The 19,583-nt window shown below is 40.2% G+C and overlaps 2 protein-coding genes across 4 annotated transcripts in view; one reads left to right on the top strand and one right to left on the bottom strand.

Annotated features, from left to right (window-relative positions):
* Positions 1-714, bottom strand: part of COLGALT2 (collagen beta(1-O)galactosyltransferase 2) — a 111,762-nt gene extending 111,048 nt beyond the window's left edge. The window contains 1 exon segment of the mRNA XM_030302896.1: positions 452-714. Within this exon segment, the coding sequence (XP_030158756.1) occupies positions 452-714 (263 nt within the window).
* An 11,359-nt stretch (positions 715-12,073) lies between these two features.
* TSEN15 (tRNA splicing endonuclease subunit 15) overlaps positions 12,074-19,583 on the top strand; it is a 29,977-nt gene continuing 22,467 nt past the window's right edge. For all 3 annotated transcript variants that reach the window (XM_030302741.1, XM_030302742.1, XM_030302744.1), the window contains exons 1-3: positions 12,074-12,196; positions 14,996-15,077; positions 15,321-15,456. In XM_030302741.1, the coding sequence (XP_030158601.1) occupies positions 12,074-12,196; positions 14,996-15,077; positions 15,321-15,456 (341 nt within the window). The remainder of the gene's footprint in view (positions 12,197-14,995; positions 15,078-15,320; positions 15,457-19,583) is intronic.

The raw sequence follows: 19,583 nt of genomic DNA, 5'->3' as shown, positions 1-19,583 counted from the left end.
GGGAAGCCAGGGCGGCGCACCGTTCGCCTCCCAGACATTCCGGAGCCCCCTTGCCGGCCACAGTTACGCTTCACGTCGCGTCTGGAGGACTAGGCGGCGACGAGCATCCCTATTCCCTCTCTCCAGGGCCAGAGGTATGAGGCAGGGAACGAGGCAACCTCGCGGGGTGGAAGGGGGCGCAGCTAGCCCCCTTGCGGAGTTCCCCCAGGCCCCTGTCCGGGAAAGGGACGAGGCCACCGCGATCCACACCCCCGCGCACGCCCCGGAGCTCGGGGCCGGCTAGCGGTCGCCACCGACACCCCAGGCGCACACGGCCGCGTGCGTCCTTCCCCAAAGCGACCTCCGGATCTGATCCCGCCGGGAGCCGCGCGGGCGGCGGGAGGTGTGCGCCCGGCGCGTCCCGCGTGCCCCACGATCCCGGGCCCCGGCGGCCGCGGCGTCGCGCGCTCACCAGATGGCCATCCTGCTCTTGGGGTAGTCCAGCCGCTCCAGGCAGCCGAGGAAGTGAGGCAGCGCGTGCGCAGCGTTGCGGGCGAGGACGGCCACAAGCACCGTGGGTCTCTGCACCGGCGACTCCGGGAACACCTCCGCCTCTTCTTCATCGTGCTCCGCGTCGGGCTCGGCGGCAAAGCGCGCGCGGCAGCCGCGGCGGAGCAGAGCGGCGGACAGGAGCAGCAGCGAGCAGGCGAGGGTGGCGGCGCGGCGCGCAGCCATGTTCGGGGCCGCGGCGGGCGGCGGGAGACTGGCGGCCCGAGGGCGCCGAGGCCGGCTGCGAGGGCCGGGCGGGGGACGCGGCTGCCCCGGCCGGCTGGCGCGCGCGCACTGGCAGCGGGCCCTGCAGCCCGGGAGCCTCCCGCCGCCGCCCAGGCCCTGACGCGAGGGCGCACCGCGGACCTGCAGGCGTCGCGCCCTCCGGGGGCTCAGGCTCGCAGACAGCCGCGTGCGGGGGGCGGAGAGGGGGTTGTGCGTCCCCAGTCCCGAGGAAAGTTCTTCTCGTCCGGGCTCAGCTTGTCCGGCTGAGGTCTGTGGCTCTCCCAGAGCTGTGAGGTGTGGCCGTCACTGCCAATGGGCGTGTGTGTGTGTGTGTGTGTGTGTGTGTGTACATAACGGTGAGACTCCGAGAAAATTTATTCTGCTTTTGCAAACCGCAGTCTAAAGTCCTTCACAGTGATGCAATGTATCCAGTTTTGCATAATGCACCTATTGACTAGACGGGTAGAGTTCTAAAATGGAAAGTCACCCAGCTATCCATTACTACGGTAAACAACTTTTTAACTTTCACCGAGGCAGAGTGTTTGCATTTCCCTACACACTCAATTTCTCTTGAAGTTCATCCTCGACTGAGTAGACCCTCGATTACACCAAATTTGAAGTCTTGGAGAAGTTTAGAGTCAGATTGAACCCTTGAGATTAAAGGGAATCAATCCCCTGGTGGGCCACCGTTGTGAAGCCCCGTTCCTCTCTCTTTCCCTCCCAGGGTCCTGAGTTTTCAGACAGGATGGCGTAAAAGAAGTTTCGCTTTAAATGGTTTTCTTTTTCCTTAATGACCCAAACGGACAAAGCGTAACAAAGACAAGGAAAATCCATCCATACGTGTTGGAGTAGAGGAGAGAGACAGAGACAGAGACAAAGAGAGAAGAAAAAGAAGAGGGCTGAAGGAAGAACACAATTAGTACATAAAATGAAATGGCTAGGATACACTGCCAAAGGATATTTACTCTTGAACATAACATAGGAAAGCTAGTAATGAAATCTGGAGTTCCTTCCTTGTGGGATTGTGGAGACTTTGCTCTATCCACATGTGGGATGGGTTGGTACCACTCGCTGCACATGCATGACCTCCAACTCCAGTTCACCCTCAGCCCTGTCCCCCCCCCCCAGATTTTTACTTGTGTCCCTTCTTCCCTGCAACTATTAGAAGTTTTCATCACTCTCCTCCCACCCCCTCACCTCCTCAGAAAAGTATCACTTCCTTTACAGAACTCCCTACACAGCCCTGTCTCTAATATCCCTACCAGTACCCTCCTTACTTGAGGCGCCTGTTCCTGACAGAGCCTTTGACCGCACTCACTCCCTTCTCATCCATGACTTTGCTTTGTTCCATCATGTATATTCACTCTCTACCAAATCTTCAACTGGTCCTTCGTCATCAGCTCGTCCCCCTCAAGTAGAAACTTAGTCCTTTCCTCTCCTTGAAAAAATTGTTTTTACTCCTGTGTCTCCTTCTTGCAATACCCCCTCTCTTGGTCAAGCTTCTTGCAACGGGGGTCTACACTTGCATTTCCACTTCTTCACCTCCACCTCTCCTACCCGAGTGCTGTGTGGTTTCCTGCTTCCTTACAGAGGCTGTTCTGGCAAAGCCACAGATGACCTCAGCACTGGAAGATTCAGTGACCTCTTTACAGTTCTCACCTTCCTGGACCTCTTTGTACTTATGTTTGAGCCTGTTCACTGCATTCCCTTTCACAATGTGCTATGTCTCCTGCTCTAACCTCTTCTCTAACATTCGTACTTTTATATCTAGTGGCTTACGCACATTTCCTTCTCCTCCATTCTCCTTCGGAAACTGCCTTTGCGATTCTGTGTGTAGGCCACAGGGACCGTTAGACGTTGTCCTTTCCCTGGGGTGAGGGGGGATAGATGGGCAGTTGCTGGCATCTGGAGCCTAGAATTGCAGGGTGTATTTAGTTTTCTTAATGTTCTTGCTGATTACATAAAGAACGTGCTAATCAGTTATGGCCTGGAAAAGAAAATGGGATTTTCCCTAATCATGGCATATTCGTAAAATATACATTAACAGAATGTGTATTTTATTAAACATAACAACATATATAAAACATGAAAACAGTAGTTTATACATATTAAATGTAGTGCAGATTTATTTGGTCTGCAGACAAAGCTTGGTGCAGAAGTAGATTTCAAAATAGATTACATAAACTTTGCAAACCCTATTACCCATTGGGGTAACCAATAAATGAATTCAGTAAAGTTACAAGATACAAAATCGATATGCAAAAATAAGTTGCCTTTATATACAATAACAACAAATTACCTTAAAAAGAAATATGATAATCCAATTTACAGTGACATCAACAACAATCAAATATTTAGGAATAAATTTAACCAAAGAAGTGAAAGATCATTGATGAAAGAAATTGGAGATGACAAAAATAAGTGGAAATATATCCCATTTTCATGGATTGGAAGACTTTAATATTGTCAAAATATCCATACTACTCAAAGCCATCTATAGATTCCATGCAATTCCTATCAAGCTTCCAGTGGCAACTTTAGAGAAATAGAAAAAAAAAATCCTAAAATTCAAATGGAACAACAAAAGACCCTGAATAACCAAAGTAATCTTGAGAAAGAACAAAGCCAGAAACATCACACTTCCTAATTTCAAACTATATTACAAAGCTATAATAGTGAAAACAGTAAGATACTGGCATAAAAACAAACACATAGACCAATAGGACAGAATTGAGAGGTCAGAAATAAATCCATGCATATATGCTCAGTGAATATTTAACAAGGGAACCATGAATGCTCAGTGGGGAAAAGATAGCCTCTTCAATAAATGGTATTGGGAAAACTAGATATTTGCATACAAAAGAATGAAACTGGACCCTTACACCGCTTGAAAAATTAACTCGAAACAGGGTTAAAGACTTAAATGTAAGATCCCACACTGTAAAATTCCCACAAGAAAGCATAGGAAAAAGCTCCTTGACATTGGTCTTGGCAATGACTTTTTTCAATATGACACCAACGCACAGGCAACAAAAGGAAAAATAAACAAGAGGGACCACAGCAAACTAAAATGCTTCTGTAGGTTTATGGAATGGAGGAAAATGTTTCCAAACCACGTGTCTGATAAGGGGTTAATATCCAAAATGTATAAGGAACTCATGCAACTCAATAGTGCAAAACTAATCCTATTTTTAAATGGACAAAAGGCCTGAATAGACATTTGCCCAAAAAACATATAAAACTGGCCTGCAAGTATGTGAAAAGATGCTCAGCATCACTAATCATCAGGGAAATGCAAATCAAAATCACAATAACATATCACCTCACACCTGTTAGAAGGACTATTATTGAAAAGGCAATAGATAACGAATGCTGTCAAGGATGTGGAGAAAAGGGAACAATTAGTACACTGTTGGTGAGAATGTAAGCTGAGACAGCCACTATGAAAAGAAAGCAGTATGGAGGTTTCTCAGAAAACTCATATGATCCAGCGATTCTACTTCCGGTTTTAGACGTGAAGGAAATGAAATGACTATCTGAAAGACATACCTGCACCCACATGTTCATTGCAGCTTATCTATGGTATATACATATATATATGGTATATATATATGGTATATAGATATACCATAGATAGGGTATATCTATGATATATATCATAGCTATAAAAAAGCCACAAAAAAGAAAGGAAATCCTTTCATGTGTGACAACATGGATGAAGAGAGGAAGAGGGGAGGAAGGAAAGGAAGAGAGAGAGAGAAGGAGGCATGAATAGAGGGAGGATGGAAGGAAAGAAGGAAGGGACATTTAAAAGAAGCTAAGTATGTTGTCAGATATACCGTAACATGAATGTGTAGGGTGGATTTAGTCATTCTCTGCTAATGGCTCCAAATACAATGATTTATTCAAGTCTATTTTACTACAGGAAAAAAAATATGTTGAAAATGGAAAAAGAAAGAAAAACTACTACAAATCTACTACCCCATCACAACCTCCATTAAACATTTTGGGATAATTTTAATATGGCATTTTCAATTTGGTGTTTTCATTGTGGGTTTGTACTCATCCCTCCCAATGAAATTCGACACTCATGTTGATAGCAAATGTGACTATATATCTAGAAACAACAGATGACATGTGTTTTGGACTGTAAGTTGCATCTGATGCCTTCTCACATTTACAAAGCCAAGTATTACTTAAGGCTGCATATATGGAGCTGTTTATATATTTTATATACAGAAATTACCAGCCTATCCCTTTTACTCTAATTCTTGGAAAAACATGGAATATATACATTATATATTTAATATGTTATATATTTAACTACTACAAATAAAATGAAAGTCCATATACCCAGCATCCACCTTGAGAAATAGAACATGAACCATCAACTTTGACATCCTGTGGGTGTCCCTTCCTGTTGCAATACTTTGCTCTACTCCCCAGAGATAAGTACCAGACTAAATTTTGTATTAATCAGTCTCTTAATTTTATTTAGAACTTTACTTCCAGTGATGGATAGTTTTATGTGTCAACTTGGCTAGGTTAAGGTACCCAGTAGTTAAGTCAAACCAATCTAGATGTTGCTGTGAGGCTTTTTTTCCCCCCATGCAATTAACAATTAAATCAGTAAACTTTGAGTAAAACAGATTATCCTTTCAAACCTGCCAGCCTGCCCTGGAAATTTTGGAATTGCGAGCCCCTACAAATGCATGAAACAGTCCCTTAATATCAATCTCTCTCTCTCTCTCTCACACACACACACACACACACACACACACACACACACACATTTAGGAGGTGTATTAGAGTTATCCAGAGAAACAGAACCAATAAGGTGTGTGTGTGTGTGTGTGTGTGTGTGTGTGTGAGAGAGAGAGAGAGAGAGAGAGAGAATTTTTTGCCACACATCCTACAATCTGCCTACTTAAAGTATGTAATCCAATGGCTTTTAATGTATTTACAGAGTTGTGCAACTCACCACAATCAATTTTAGAATATTTTCATCACCCCAAAAAGAAATCTCATATTCATTAGTGGTAAATCCCCATTTCCTAGCCCTAGGAACAGCTAACTCTAGCCCTAGGGAACAGCTCATCTATTGTCCCTAAAGATTCGCCTATTCTAGAATTTCATATGAATGGAATTATACAATATGTGGTCTGTTGTGACTTCTGTCCCTTAGTGTAATGTTTTCAAATCTGTCCATGTTGTAACATGTATATCAGTACTTCATTCCTTTTTGTTGCTGAATGATATTCCATTGTATATTAATTGTGTGTGTGTGTGTGTGTGTGTGAGAGAGAGAGAGAGAGAGAGAGAGAATTTTTTGCCACACATCCTACAATCTGCCTACTTAAAGTATGTAATCCAATGGCTTTTAATGTATTTACAGAGTTGTGCAACTCACCACAATCAATTTTAGAATATTTTCATCACCCCAAAAAGAAATCTCATATTCATTAGTGGTAAATCCCCATTTCCTAGCCCTAGGAACAGCTAACTCTAGCCCTAGGGAACAGCTCATCTATTGTCCCTAAAGATTCGCCTATTCTAGAATTTCATATGAATGGAATTATACAATATGTGGTCTGTTGTGACTTCTGTCCCTTAGTGTAATGTTTTCAAATCTGTCCATGTTGTAACATGTATATCAGTACTTCATTCCTTTTTGTTGCTGAATGATATTCCATTGTATGAACAAACTACATTTTACTTATACATTCATCAAATAATGGACACTTGGGTTGTTTCTACTTTTGACTATTGTGAATAACACTGCTGTGAACATCTATCACAAATACAAATTGTATTTGAACTTTATGTCAATCAAATCGTATTTTATGTGTTATTCTGTGACTAATATTTTTGACTCTACACATCCATGTACAAGTTGTATTTGAATTTTATGTAAACAAATAACATTTTATATATTATTCGGTGACTAATATTTTTGACTGTACACTAGAATTTTTGACATTCATTCAGGTTGTTGATTGAAGCTATAGTTCATTATTTTTGCATAGTAATAGCTTATAGGATTATATGATAATAGCATACCCATTCTACTGTTGATAGATATTTGGGTTGTTGTAGTTTATTCTGTTCCAACCCATACTTCCATAAATATTCGTGTACATGTCTCCTGGTCCACAGAGGGTAATTTTTTTTACCATAACCTTCAGTGAGAAATCTACTTGATATCATGCTATAGGACAAATATATCACTGAAACAAAATGTTCATAAAGCAATACTTAGGAACAGTTACTCTAACCACATGCAATGCACACTGATACTTTCTTTTCTATTTTAAATAATTCAATTTTAAAAACTGAAGTTTTAAACTTTACAAGTCATTCAATTTATTTCACAAACTCTAAGGATTCTAGCCCTCCATTTGAAAAATACCACACTGGGCTACATATGAGAGAGTAGGGTCGCTGAATCATAGGATTTATGCATCTTTCCTGTGCTCTACTTTTCAGCCAACTCTTGACTTTTGTTACCAATCTCATAGGTATTTTATGATATCTTCTTCTCTCAATTACATTTCCTCACTCTACCAATGTAGTTGAGTACCAGTTCATGTTTGCTAGTCCTTTATGTCTCTTTTTCCCATTTATTCCTATTTTTTTCTACAGAATGTTTTGTTTCAATTCTTTTTTTTTTCATATTTCAAATGTTTATTTTTATTTTAAGAGGGACAGAGAGAGTACAAGTGGGGGAAGGGGAGAGAGAGAGGGAGAGAGAGAATCCCAAGTTGGCCTCACACTTTCAGTGCAAAGCCTGATGTGGGGCTTGATCTCATGAACCATGAGATCATGACCTGAGCTGAAATTAAGAGTCAGATGTTCAGTCGACTAAGCCACCCAGGCACCCCAGTTTCATTTCTTAATTGATTTTTAGAAGTTCTGTATATATTCTGGATGTGAATCTTTTCTTTCAATTATGTGTTACAGATGCCTTCTGTAAGTATATGGCTTTTTCCCTCACACTGTGTTTGTCTCAGAAATTCTTAATTGAAATATAGTGAAATTTATCAAACTTTTTTCATACGGTTGGTACTTTTTGTGTTTTGCTTAGGAAATCCTTTTCTGTCTTGGGGGTCATAAAATCTTTATGTATTTGGATTTCACTTTAAGCCTTTAATCTATCTGGAATTGATTTTATTTATAGTGCAATTAGGAATCCAATTTCTTTTATGCAAATATACATATGTGTATATATTTGTATATATAATTGCTTTGACTCCTCCCCACATCTACAACATCATTTCTGTCCATATTTGTATGACATTGTACTTGGTTCCATTGGTTTGTTTATCTATCACATACCTGTACCAATAGCACATACTCTTAATTACAGACCTTTATAGTAACTTCCCTCTGCTTGTTCATCTGGAGGGTCTTGGTTACTATTGGCCCTTTTATGTCCACATTTCAGAATCAGCTTATCAGAGATTAGGAAAATCCCTGTTGGGGTTCTAATTAGAGTTGCTAGAATTGATAGATCAATCTGGGGAAAATTACCACCTTTGCAATACTGAATCTTTCTCTCTAGAAGCATAATAGGTCTGTCCATTTATTTAGGTCTTTTCTAATGAGCTTCAATAACATAATCTGAAAAGTGTTGCTCTTCTATATAATAGAGGTCCTCATATATGCTCATTCATATGCATGGTTAAATATCATAACATTCTAAATATTTTACTAAAACCATAAACATCTCACCTATTTTCCTTGAAACACAGAGAATGGGAAATTGTTTCATGCACAAAAGCAGCAACAAGATATATATGAGCATTCTTACAACCAATGTATTAAAAGCTAATCCAGAATGCTAGCCTTCATTTTTCAGCTTGAGATCATTATCTTACATAATACTGTGTAAGAAGCTTTGTTTTTAATGCTAAAAATTCACATCACAATTCAAAGTTCACTTTTTTTCCCTTGAGGCTCTAACTGAATTAATATGTCTCTGTCCAGACATTGCATTTTTTTTTTGGTAGGAATAAAAATGGTCTGGCTCAGATATCAAAATGGAAAATCAGGAGAGCAAGTGCCAGATTACACGGAATTTGATTACATTCAGAATACTCAAAGAGAATTTTATTTGTTGTTACTTACCTAGGTTTTTTCCTAACCACTTTGGTTCTCTAATATAGTAAGCTATTGAAGCATTTGTAAAAGGAGGTATTCTTTAGTCCATGAGAAGCTGAAACTCTAACCAGTTCTCTGGTGGATTTCACTCTAGATGGCCACCATAGTCATTTTGTGTGCTTTAAACACTAAGTTTACGGACGTAAATTCTTTGTTTTCTGTCTTAGTCATTCCCAATTACCAAGAATTACGTATGTTTTTATTGTTTAATATGGAGGCCAAGATACAGTCCATTTTCAGTTTTCAACTCTTTGTACTGGACAATGACATTAAAAATTAGAGCATTTAGGGGCACCTGGGTGGCTCAGTTGGTTGAGTGTCCAACTCTTGATTTCTGCTCAGATCATGATCCCAGGATCGTGGGATCAAGCCCTATGTTGGGCTCCACCACACAGTGTGGAGCCTGCTTAAGATTCTCTCTCTCTCTCTCTCTCTCTCTCTCTCTCTCAAAAAAAATTAGAAGCATTTAATATTCATGCTTAAATGTCATGTTTTTTTCTAAGGTATAGAACTTCTTTTTGCCAAAGGATAGCATTAGCCTGTTGCTTTTTGTCTATGGCTCTTTCTGCATCCTTATGGATTCCCTAACTCCCTTTTTTCTTAAGCTTAAGCTGAAAATCTTCCCCTGAAGATGTTTGAGCCTTGTCCACATAGTACCTAATTCCATTGGATCTCCTTACTGATTTACAAAATTTCCCCTCTACTCTTATTAGGAACAAAATGTTGTTAATGCTTCCATAAATACCATCGTTGGAACTGATTGGGATCTTTAGGAGTCAGAGAGATTTATTTACTTCTAATTGCTTGAATTAGTGTCTCTGTTCAGTGCTTCAGGGAGCCTACTAATTTCAGTGTCATTTGCTTCTTTGGGGCATAGCAGCTGCTTTGTGGAAATAAAGGTTAATGGCCTCATTCAAATGCAATACATTGCGGGGCAATTTATGAATCTGATGTGTGGTTTTCCCTCACATCAGGAATAGATGCTCTTCTTTTTCCTGTATGGAAAGGATTGCTTTCTTTCATTGTTTTCTTTTCTTCTTTCTCTCAGTTTCCCTCCCTCACTTCCTTTCCTCTCCTTCCCTCCCTATCTCTCTCTCTAATGCAGTCACGCTTCTCATGTGGCTCTTAACAGTTTGATTTCAGTGTGGGCTTTGCCATGTTTATTTTACTTGTTATTCACGTAGCATCTTGTATGTGCAAATTTCTCTTTCATCAAATTTGGGGCAATTTTTTTTTCTTTAATTGTTTCACTGCCTTATTCTCTTTCTTTTCTCCTTCTGGTATGTCCATTTACATGTATGCTGGATTGTTTGATGTCATATAGCGGGTCTCCGAGGCTCTGTTAAATTTTTTTAAATGACTTTTGTTTGTTGTTCACCTTGAATGATTTCTTAGATGATTACCTTCAAGTTCCCTTAGTTTTTCCTCTGTGATTTCTATTTGGCTGTTAAATCTACCCAGTGAAGTTTTTTATTTGTGAAATTTTGATTTTTAGAATTTCCATTTGGTTCTTTTCTCTCTTTCTGTCTCTCTCATGAGATTTTTGTCTCCTGAGATTTTATGTCCTGAAAACATGTTTTGTTTTACTTTATTGAGGAGAGTAATAATAGTTACTTTAAAATCCTTATCTGTCAGTTTCAACATGTGATTCATCCCAGAGTCAGACTAAAAAATGGGATCCATTTTGACTTTCGTATGTCAGTAATTTTGAATCACCCTTTTATGAAGGATAGAATGTAGAGGTTCTGGATTCTATTATTTTTCTATGATGAATGTTAACTTTCTTTGCAGGTAATTTTCTTGCATGGATTTGAACTGTAAACTCTGTCTCTTGGGAGCAGCTCTGGTCTCAGTTCAGACATTTTGTGTGTAACTGAACTGCTATGATTCTGTTTCTGGTGGTTAAGGATCTGTCAGAGATGTGAGCAGAATTAGAGGATTCCCCCTCTCTGGCTCATTCCGTTCCAGGATTTTTCTAGTCTTTTCATCACTGTTTCCTGGCTTCGTTCTTCTGGTTCACCAGACAAAACAAAACAAAACAAAACTGAGACGTTTTCTGCATGTACCCTTGATGCTGCTGAGCCTGACTCCTGGAATGCACTTAGCTTCAAGCTGAATGCCAAGGAAAGGGGAACTTCCTTGTATAGTTCCTCATCTGCCCTTCTCCAAGCAAACTTGCCCTTCCTACCAGAGTCAGCAAGCTTCTGTTCACATTTTAGTATATCCAGGTAGTTGCTTTTAGCATTATGTACAAGTTTTACAGATGTTTTCTGCTGGGCGATGGTCTAGTAGGGTCTTTGTCGCGTTTGAAAACAGAATTTTATCCCCTCCTGGGACTTTGAATCTTACAGAGTCACTTGTCACCTTGATTAATCCCACAGCCTCCTAACAGGTCCCTCTTTCTACTCTTGCGCCCTAAGATCTATTCTTAACACCCCAGTCACAGGGATCCTGTTCAAACGTAACAGGAACTTCCAGTGTCTCCCCATTTCACTCACAGTAAAGCCATAAATGCTTAAAATGTCCTACTCTGCCTATCTGAAACTCCTCATCCTTGGCTTCCACGTCACATACTCACTGCGCTTTGCATCTTACTTTTCTGACGGCTCATTCAACAAATTTATGCTTCAGGCTCTGCTCCTCTAATCCTGAAAGGTGGATCCAGCCTAAAAACATGGCCCTTGGCAGTCTGGTCTTTCTTCTTTCCACTTTCTTCTACAGAGATCTCATCGACTTTCACACTTTAAACTTACATGACAGGGCAATAAATGAGGCTTCTCCTTTTCTCAGGAGAAGGAGCCCTGGAGCCAATGCTGAAGGCAAAGAGGCCTGAAGTATTCCCCGCTTTCTCAACGGGGCTGCAAATAGCTCTGCTGTAAGGAGAATTAAGAGCTTCTGGGCTAAGGGTATTCTTGAACTTTCTTCCCCCAAGCATCTGCCCAGATTTGAGTGAGCGCAGAGGGAAACTATAGAGCGCATTTGATCAGGCGCTAGCTCCGTTGGCCGGAGGGAGGGGCTGATGGAACTTTCCTCCTCTGAGGATCTGCGCCCCTCCGGCAGGAGGCAGCGCACGCCGGGGAAGCGGAACCCAGCCGCGCGCGCCACTGCTTCCGGCCGGGCGCGGGGCGCGGTGCACCACCGGCTCGCCGCCCAGCTCGGCATGGAGGAGCGCGGCGGTGCCGAGCCCACGCCGGGCTGCAGCGGCCTGGGCCCAGGCGGCGTTCGCGGCGGCGGCGCCCACTCATGGGCCCCGGAGGACGCCTGGATGGGCACCCACCCTAAGGTCAGAAGGCGCGAGAGGAGCAGGGCGCCGGTCCGGGCCCCTACCCCAGGTGGAAGGCCGCGCCGCCCCTTCGGCCCTCGACTGCCTTGGGGGCCCTGGCGCCGAGTTTGCGCGCGAACCTCGCGGAGGGGGACCCGTGTGCACACTGCCTGTTGCAGCCAGTTGTTGTTTTTGTTGGTTTCAGTGAGTTGAACTATTGCTCTGACACCCCACTCCGACACACACACACACACACACACCCAGCCAGAGTTGAACTATTGCTCGGACACCCCACCCCCGACACACACACACACACACACCAGCCATTCCAGGGCAAGACATTAAATCCAGCGCCTCTCAAGGCAGAGCCCAGTAATAACGTAGGGCTCCTCCTGAGAACGGTCTCATTTAATCCTTGCAGTAACCCAACAACCACAGCAAAAACAGTCTGCGAGCCTTGGATGCATAAGAAGATAAAAGTTTAGGCACAGCTACGTTTGCACTTAGCATTGAGCCGAGAGTGTGCCGTTGTTGATTTTGCTGAAGTGCGAATTCCTAATTTTTCTGATATCTTTTAAAATCTGAATACTTCCCCAAAGCAAAACTGCTTAACAATAAGGGTGTATTTTTTGGTAAAGCAGCAAAGAAGATAGAGCACCTTGCTTGCTTCTGTTTGGCAAATTGCTGCCTTGGACCAGTAATGTCCCAAACAATGAACGGACAGTGAATGGAGATGGGGGTTTTGTAGGAATCTCAGAGAGGGGTCTAGTAACTTTAGTACCATTGCAGTCTTCTGCTGGGGAGCAGTATGTCATAGATAATTATCTAAAAACAGTCAAGGGAAGAAACATTTTTGAAGATAGAAGTCTGAAAAGAGTTCACCCCGTTTCATGTTCTCTTTCTTGATTTTATCCTCCTCCTCTGTCCCCTTATTCCTGGTCAAGGTGAGAAAAACAAACATGGAGATGTTACTCAGTGCCCTAAAAAGAGACAGATATCATATGTTTTCACTCATATGTGGATCTTGAGAAACTTGAGTGGATCTTGATCCACTCATATGTGGATCTTGAGAACAGAAGACTGTGGGGGAAGGGAAGGAGAAGAAATATATACAGAGAGGGAGGGAGGCAAACCATAAGAAACTCTTAAATACAGAGAACAAACCGAGGGTTGGAAAGGTGGACGATAGGGGAAAATGGGTGATGGGCATTGAGAGGGCACTTGTTGGACTAAGCACCGGGTGTTGTATGTAAGTGATGAATCACGGGAATCTACCCCCAAAACCAAGAGCACACTGTATACCTTGTATGTTAGCCATTTTGACAATAAATTATATTAAAAAAAAAAAGGAATAATCATAACACCCTTAAGAAGCATGAACCCAATAGTTCTCTGCCTGAGACTTTGAGTAACTGCCGGACTCTGAAAACCTGTTATGTCACCAGCTTTGTGATTTTTTGAGGGGGGCCAGGGGGAAGTTTTCAAATTTCATTGTTCCTCAGTTTCCTCATCTGTAAAATGGGGATAGTAATAGTACTTACTTTAGAGGATCATTACCGGATTAAATCAGTTAATGTAAAGCACTGAACATTTAGTAAGTACTATATAGTATATATAAAATATATATAGTATGCAACATCAATTTCATTATATTGGTCTCATGCTTAGAAATCCTCAGCGTTTCTTTATGGGTAAAATTCAAACTTTTGGTTTGACTCTCAAGACCCTTGCAACCTGGTCTCCAGTCACCTTTTCATTGTCATTTTCAAACACATCTGAGGTATGAGGGGGACAACTAATAAAACCCCTGTTCTCCCGGACCTGTACACACTTAGGACAAAGCTAGTCGGAGAAAGGACTGAAAGTTTATACCCATGTGGGTCTGCCGATGCCTCACCTCTACTTTAGACCTGCTCACCCACTGAGTCACTGGGATAGTTGGAAAACCTCAGGCTTCCCTTGCAGGCATAGCCCACTGAAGAATGCTCCCCGAGCGCTGACCAGCAAGTCTGAATGAAGCGGGAGTGGTATTTTAGCAGACTTTCTTCACAGGCAAACAGAGACCATGGAAATAGTGGCTTCCACAAACATACTGCAACAGAAATCCTATTTAAAAAATGTTTTGGGGCGCCTGCGTGGCTCAGTCGGTTCAGCGTCTGACTCTTGATTTTGACTCCCATGGTTCATGAGTTCAAGCTCCACATCAGGCTCTGCTCTAACAGAGTGGACCCTGCTTGGGATTCTGTCTCCCTCTCTCTCTGCCCCTCCTTCACTCACACTCACTCTACCTCTCTCTCTCTCTTTTTCTCAAAATAAACATTTAATGATTTTTTTTTAAAGTCTATTCTTGGCAGATAGGTTTCTTTAGAGGCCCTTGAGTATGTGTGGCTTATTCCCACCTGTGTGTGATTATTCACACTGTTACCCTGACTTCTCTATTTCCTCAAATCATATCTGCCTTTCAGGGCCCAACTTGTATCCATCTCTGCCATGAAACATTCATGAACTGATGCACCTGAGTAGAGCTCTGACTTGTGTCATGGTTTCTTTTTTATTCTACACACTGGTTTTTCATCACTTACTGTCATGAGTTCTTATTTGCCTAACAGTTGCAAGTGTGCATGTGTTTGCCTTAACAATTTCAGGGTTTTTTGTTTTTTTTTTTTAGAGATGGGGATCAGGTATTAATTGCCTTCTAACTTGCATTATACCTAGAAGAAAGTCTTCTACTTTTTTGTATATGTGTAATGAGTAATTGATCAAGTGAAAGAAAATATTAAGACATTCTTGCCTCTCTGACAATTACATTTTCATTTCCAGTATTTAGAAATGATGGAATTAGATATAGGAGATGCCAGCCAAGTTTACATAGCATTCTTGGTTTACCTGGACCTCATGGAGAGTAAGTTATTTGTTTTATTGTTTTGTTGTTGGGCCTGTGGTGGGGGGGCTGGAGGGTTGGGTTGGGCTATGGCATTTCTTCATTCATATACTTTGGGAATTACTGGGTAACAGAAAATACTAGAAAGTGAAGAGAAGATAATATTATGGGTGATGTTTGCTCAGCAGAGTATTAGGTGGAAGTTTAGAATTTTATCTTTTATTTTTGATTAACATTATTGTCCATTCAATGATGTACTTTCAGGTAAAAGTTGGCATGAAGTAAATTGTGTGGGCTTACCAGATCTACAGCTCATCTGCCTTGTCGGTACTGAGATAGAAGGAGAAGGATTACAGACTGTGGTGCCTACACCCATCAGTGCTTCCCTCAGCCATAACAGGTAGGCGGGTGACTTTGGTCTTTATCAGGTTGTTTCCTTTCCACCAGGAATCATTAAATTCACAGTAGTAAATATTTTTAAAGGAATATAGGGTACAGAGATCATAGCTTTACTCTGGGCTATTTGAGGACTGAATTAAATATAAACATTTAACAAGTATTTAGCACTTATTGTATGGTCAGTACTTTTTCAGAGAAGGAATATATATGTTAGAAATACTGTCCTTAAGGAAACAGAAAATGTCTTCATTCTTATAAGGAGGCAAGACCTTACAGTTGAAACACAGATATTTTAAGATATACCATAATAATTGGTACGGGTAATATTTGCTTTAGATGTTGGGGAAGAGTGTGATTAACCTGCAAGTTGAAATCAAAGAAAGTGTCATGCATTTCTAAACCTTTTTTAAAAATCTTACTTACACATAGTTGGAAAACATATCTTTATTTCATGACACATTCTCCAAATCAACCTCCCAAAACAAAACTAGATTCTTGGCAGTAACTTAGAGCTAACTTTGTGGGTCTCCTCCTTCTCTGTTTCCCAGAAAAAGGCATATGTATATATGCCTTATATAAAGGGCATGTAATCTTTTGAGGTTGACTTTATGCACTCTATATTATACTGCTGAAATTCACCTATTGTTCTGTATGTGTATTATATTCCATCGTGTGATGGTACCATAGTTTTCACATCCACCCTCCTGATGATGGAGTGTTGTAATGTTCAACTTTAGGGGATAATTTCAAACTGTTTTCCAAAGTGGTTGCCTCACTTCACTTTCTACCTGCAATGTAAACAAGATATTTTGGAGTAGTATTGTCTCTGACATTTAGTATTGTCAGATTTTGAGATTTTTGCCAGTTGAATGAGTTATCTCTTGGTAGTGTTCATTTGCATTTTTCTGATCTCTGATAATGAACATTTATTTATATATTTATTTTTTCTTTTCTTGAGAAATTCCTGTTCATATCCTTTGCCTATTGGATTATTTGTAGTTTTCTCATTGACTTGTAGGAGTTCTTTATATATTCTTGATAATAATCATTTTGGTTGTTTCCCGGTTTTTAAATCTGTTTTCAGGTATTTTTTTGATGAATAACAGTTCTTAATTTGAATATAATCATATTACATATTTTTAATAATCAATGTCTTTGTGTCTGGGTTAAGAAATATTTCCTTTCTAGACAAATATCATATGACTTCACTCATATGAGGACTTTAGGAGACAAAACAGATGAACATAAGGGAAGGGAAACAAAAATAATATAAAAACAGGGAGGGGGACAAAACATAAGAGACTCTTAAATATGGAGAACAAACAGAGGGTTACTGGAGGAACTTTATTTTCATGTGGATAATCATTTTTTTCTACTTGCATTTGCTGAATAGTCCCTTCTTTCCTCATTATCTGACATGTCACCTCTGTCATTTTCCAAAGCTCCATCTGTGCATTGACTTGTTTCTGGGCTCTCTTTATATTCCATTTGTCAATATACCTATGCTTGTGCCAGTGCCACATTTTCGTAATTTCTGCTTGAGAAGTCCTGGTATCTGGTTATCAAGTTTCCCCTTCCTGCTTTTTTCCTTTAGAAGCTGTAGCAGGCACCTTCTAACCTGGCTTCCTGTACTCCGGTAGTCACACCCTTGTGTAATTCCCTGTCCTTTAGTGTGGTCTGTGCTTATTGACTGGCTTGTAACAAATAAAATGAGACAGAAACAACGGGATGTTACTTCTAAGATGACATTACAAATGACCATGGCTTCTATCTTGGGCACTCTGTCTTTCTGTCTTGTTCTGAGGGAAGCCAGCTGTCCTGTGAACTGTCATTCAGAAAGGCTGAAAATAGAAGAGTAAAAAAATTATTGATAGAGTAAAATTCTTAAAAAAAATTTTTTTTTAATGTTTATTTTTGAGAGAGAGAGACAGAGTGTGCAATGGGGAGGGGCCGAGAGTGGGAGACACAAATTCAAAACAGACTTCAGCCTCTGAGCTGTTAGCATAGAGCCCATCACGGGGATGGAATCCATGAACTGTGAGATCATGACCTTAAGTCGGACACTTAACCGACTGAGCCACCCAGGCACCCATCATGGAGCAAGATTCTTGAGAGATGGGAAGGGATGGATTCAAGGAAATAGTTGAGATCAATATTGAGCTAAAGGAGGAGGATCCTAGCTTCTGAGCTTTTGAGTCAGGAAGAAAGGACAAATAAAAACATAGCTATATTTGGGTAGGTGTATTAAGCATGGAAGACGTCATAGCACCTTAAATTCCAACATGAAGGACTTTGATAAATACCTGTTTTTTCTAGTTCACTATGATCGAGGTAAAAAGAGCACTGGACTAAAACCTTAAGACCTGGGTTCTGGTCTTGGCACTGACACTTAATATTTTGTTTGATGGTTGGTGACATACCTAATTTCTCTGGGTTTCAGTTTCTTTGTCCTTTATTGAGGGGTCTAGATTATCCATAGATAATATGTAAGATCCCTTCCAAATCAAAGCTATTATAATTGGTTATTTTTATTGTTATATTCCATGAAACTGTACTACACTAATTTTTAGATTTCTATTAGTATTTTTGTATGGCTTTGTATAATTCGTTATGAGAATTGTGTTTTGATATATCAGGCTATTCACACCCTTCTCTTAGAGGCCCTTTATTGTGAGATTTTTGTGTGTGTTTGGATCACAAATAGTTGATAGAGTTGACATCAAATTTGATCACTGATACTTTGTATTTTTCACTAGCATGATTTCCAAGCCTTTCTATATCTAAAGGACTTAATAATTCATTCCTTAAAACTCCCCCCTGTGTCTTTTAGTTATTGCAACAAATACTATATTATCTAGTATTATTGTTATATTATTTGTTTGGACAAGGAACTACCATTTTTAATTAACCTGAACTTAATCCTAAAAAATAAAATCAGTAGTCTCTTTGATTCAAAATGATTTCATAAGTCTAGAGGTACAAATTTGAGTCCTATTAATTTCTAGTTCTTGCCAACTGATGATTATTGATTTTCCAGCTTTATTGCATAAAGCTTGTTTTCTTCTTAAATAGAATTAGTTGAAAGGATAACTTAGTAAGCCATTTTTACACTCTTGCATTTAATAACTCAGAGGGCTTAAGTCTTTGTGTATTGGTTTTTATATAAATATTCATAGTTATATTATGCAGTAGAATAATAATATAGAAAATAGCATAAATGAGGCTCAGCACCTATTAGATTTATTATGCCTTTTATGGCATAAAATTTTCTCAACTCAAAGTATGCAAATAACTTTTTAACAAATAAAGATTTGTGTGTGTGAATGAGAGAATGTGTGTTTGGTATGGTTCCTCGGTCTTTAGCAGGAATGATATTTTAGGTAGTAGGCATACTTTTATCTGTTTTTACTTCCATGAATGCTTTATATATAAAATGTTATGTATCTAACAGTAATGCTGTAATTTCCGACATTTGTGGTTAATGTAGGAATTTTCCTTCATTAGTAACATAGAGGAGAAAATTGTTGGCTTTAAATCTTTGGCAGCCTCGCATAGGTAAGAAATTCATTGAGATATGTCCAAACAGTATTTGGGTAGGGCCTTGTGAGGGTAGCTCACCATAAAAATATATATAAGAGAGCTAACAGCTCTTACTTTTCTCAATAATAAATCACTGTGTTTATTTTTAAACATCATTATTTGTCATATAATATTGCTGAGGCTTTTTAGTCTTTACTTACCAAATATTTATTAAGTGTTATGTGTCAGGCAGTGATCTAAGTACTGGGGATACCATGTTAATCAAGACAACTCCCTTTTTTGGTATAAGTGACATACAACATCATATTAGCTTTCAGAAGTACAATATAATGATTTGGTATTTGTATATATTGTGAAATGATCACAATAAGCCTAGTCAAGATCTGTCACCTTATGTAGTTTACAGAATTTGTTTTCTTGTAATGAGAACTTTCGTGATCTACTCTCTTAGCCATTTTCAAATATGCAATATAGTATTATAAACTGTGGTTGCCGTGCTATACATTATATCCCCATAATTTATTTATTTTATCAGAACCCTGTACCTTTTGACTCCCTCAGCCCATTTTGTCTGCTGCCTACCCCCTG

Source organism: Lynx canadensis, chromosome F1 (genome assembly GCF_007474595.2).
Source record: "Lynx canadensis isolate LIC74 chromosome F1, mLynCan4.pri.v2, whole genome shotgun sequence".
Lineage (NCBI taxonomy): Eukaryota > Metazoa > Chordata > Mammalia > Carnivora > Felidae > Lynx > Lynx canadensis.
This window is presented reverse-complemented; position numbering and strand designations above follow the sequence as displayed.